The sequence below is a fragment of the Pteropus alecto genome, unplaced genomic scaffold (genome assembly GCF_000325575.1).
Source record: "Pteropus alecto unplaced genomic scaffold, ASM32557v1 scaffold24, whole genome shotgun sequence".
NCBI classification, from domain to species: domain Eukaryota; kingdom Metazoa; phylum Chordata; class Mammalia; order Chiroptera; family Pteropodidae; genus Pteropus; species Pteropus alecto.
The window spans coordinates 20,626,035-20,628,327 of NW_006439192.1; the positions used below are offsets into that span (position 1 = coordinate 20,626,035).

At 50.2% G+C, this 2,293-nt stretch overlaps 1 protein-coding gene and 1 long non-coding RNA gene across 4 annotated transcripts in view; one reads left to right on the forward strand and one right to left on the reverse strand.

Moving 5' to 3' along the window:
* The first annotated feature begins 309 nt into the window (after window positions 1-309).
* Window positions 310-2,293, forward strand: part of FAM149A (family with sequence similarity 149 member A) — a 25,863-nt gene continuing 23,879 nt past the window's right edge. The window contains exon 1 of one of the 2 annotated variants that reach the window (XM_025049913.1): window positions 310-420. Coding sequence is in view for 1 of the 2 variants with exons in the window: in XM_006916404.3 (XP_006916466.1) it covers window positions 776-972 (197 nt within the window). In the remaining variant the exon portion in view is untranslated. Of the gene's footprint in view, window positions 421-479; window positions 973-2,293 lie in introns of those variants that run through there. The other variant, XM_006916404.3, reaches the window with a different exon arrangement.
* The window catches only part of LOC112483334, a 6,039-nt gene continuing 4,724 nt past the window's right edge, over window positions 979-2,293 (reverse strand). The window contains exon 3 of one of the 2 annotated variants that reach the window (XR_003047598.1): window positions 979-1,206. This is a non-coding gene — a long non-coding RNA (uncharacterized LOC112483334). Of the gene's footprint in view, window positions 1,207-1,421; window positions 2,157-2,293 lie in introns of those variants that run through there. The other variant, XR_003047597.1, reaches the window with a different exon arrangement.

Below are 2,293 nucleotides of genomic sequence, written 5' to 3' on the forward strand. Positions count from 1 at the left end.
GGTATAACCGTATGACTCCAAGATAGAAACAAGCACATATTAATAAACGAAAACGCAGGTATGTCTCTGGTTTTTAGACAAGTTATTGAACTACATAAGATAAAACATCTATTTGAAGATAGAGGATATGAAAGAAAACATCTTTGGTGCATAATTTAACCTAGAGTTCCTAGTGATCAGCTAGCATCTTGTATTTGCCAGGTCTGAGAAATTCTATTTTAAGGACGGCAAACACTTATCCGGAAAGACCCACCCAGACAGCCCCCGGGGGAAGGGGTTGGCAGGCCAGACGCAGGCTCACTGGTGGCCAGGAGAGGGAGGTGGGGCAGGCGCCGCGTGGCCTGCGGCCAAAGCGCGGTCAGTGAATTATGAAATCTGGCCTCTGGCAGCGGGAACAGAGAACCACGTGCTTTTCCGGAGGTCTGGGTCCTGGGAAAGTGGGCGGTGGACAGAGCGCAGGGAGAAGGCGGATGGGGGCGGGGATCCCGACCAGGCTTTGGAAGAGGGGGCGCTGGGGACCCGCCACCTTGCCCAGCCTGACCTCTGCGGAGAGTGCTGCGAGCCGGGGAGGAGGAGGGAAGGGCGTGCGCGGAGGGGACGGAGGCGTCGCCCCGCGGCGCAGGAATCTGGTCTTTGCGGGGGCCGAAAGCTCTGCAGTGGGAAGCAACCCCGGGCGCCCAGCGAGCAGCTGCGCCCATGGGCTGCGCAGGCCCGCCCGGGAGCGCCCCTGGACGCGCCGCTCAAGTCTCTGGGTTTCCGGACGCGACTCCGCGGCATGTGCGGAGCTAGAGGGGCCGGGGGCGCAGCGCTGGGCGGGCGGAGAGCCGGGGCCCCAGGGCCGCGGGGACGCGCGACCCCCCGTCACTTGCAGGGGGCCCGCGCGGGGTGTGCGCGCCCGCTGGCGCCCAGGCCTCGAGGCGCGGGGCCTGGCCCAGGGGACGCGAGCGCAAGCCTGGGGCTGATTGTGATTGGGTAAGTCTTGATCAGGGAAGGGAAGTGGGATGGACTCGGTCGTGTCATATTTTTGTGCCATGTGAGTGATTTTTTTTCTGCCTGCAAAGCTGGAATCCATCTGGTCTGTTTCCTTGCCTGCAAACATGAGATTTCTCGTGGTGATGTTTTTCGGTCTTCCCATGTGAGGTCGCTCACTTGCTCTCGGAAGTATCCGTCTCATCTGAGATGAACTCTCCACCAGTCCGTGTTCGCCTGTTAGGTCAAGGGAGCGTGAGTTCTTTATAGGAGGAAGAGCTTCGTGACAGTCCATCCAGAAAATTATCCTGCATCCCAACCCAGAGTACGGTGCTCGTTTCAGACAATCCTTTTGAGCAAAAATACAAAATTTTGAAAGCCGCGATCACTGTTTAATACTTGAATTTCTACAAGGCAAGGTGAAAGAGGTTCGCGGGCTATCAGGAGGCAGCTTTTTGAAAGTAAAAGACGATAATTGAATCATTTCTTTGACAACTAGAATGGAATGACATAGAGATTGGGACTCAGCCTTAACTCTCATGCACCAACAAATTAATACAATATGGTTCAGCGTTGCACTTCCGTCTTCTCTAAAAACTAAGTCCTGTCTCCAAATGAACAGTCTTAAATGTACCAACTAGCTGAATTTTATCATCTCTAGAATATAAGCAGTAGAGATAGGAACTATTACATGACTATTATATGTCTTGCATTATGAAATAAAAGCTTAGTAAGTATTCTGCCACATTCACATTTTAAAGTATTTATAGGACACATCTGTAAGTTGTGTACACTTTCTTAGACTGTCTGGTTTATGTAGCAATTGAGAGTTTATAGGCGATTAAAGATACTCAATATTTTGCGTGAAATAACTGTACAACACATGGTTGGAGGACAGAAACCAAAGAATCAAAACAAGACATTAAAAGAAAAAGAAAGGCAAATTTTGCAGATTCTGTTTTTAGTCCACAATGTCAGTAATTTGAGGTCCCTGGAGAGACATGCAGGTCAGGTGGCCTGGGTCTTGGAACCAATTCCATCTCTTTCTTCTTCGTGACCTTGGGCAGTCATTGAGTGAATGAGTTAAAATTCCTTTTCAGAATTCTTCTGAATTCTGTGGTCAAATGTTACTACACTGAACTCTGAAGTTCAGGAAGTTCCACAGAAGTATAGACACTTTGAAGAAGCTGGGAAGGGCAGAGGAGAAAAAAGTTAGAGAAATGGTGTGGAAGTAGATGGTGTTTCAAGGCATCCATTTTATAGTTATTCCCTGACCTCTACTCCAGCACCCCTGCATCCTGAAGACCTCTTGTCCTTACTACAC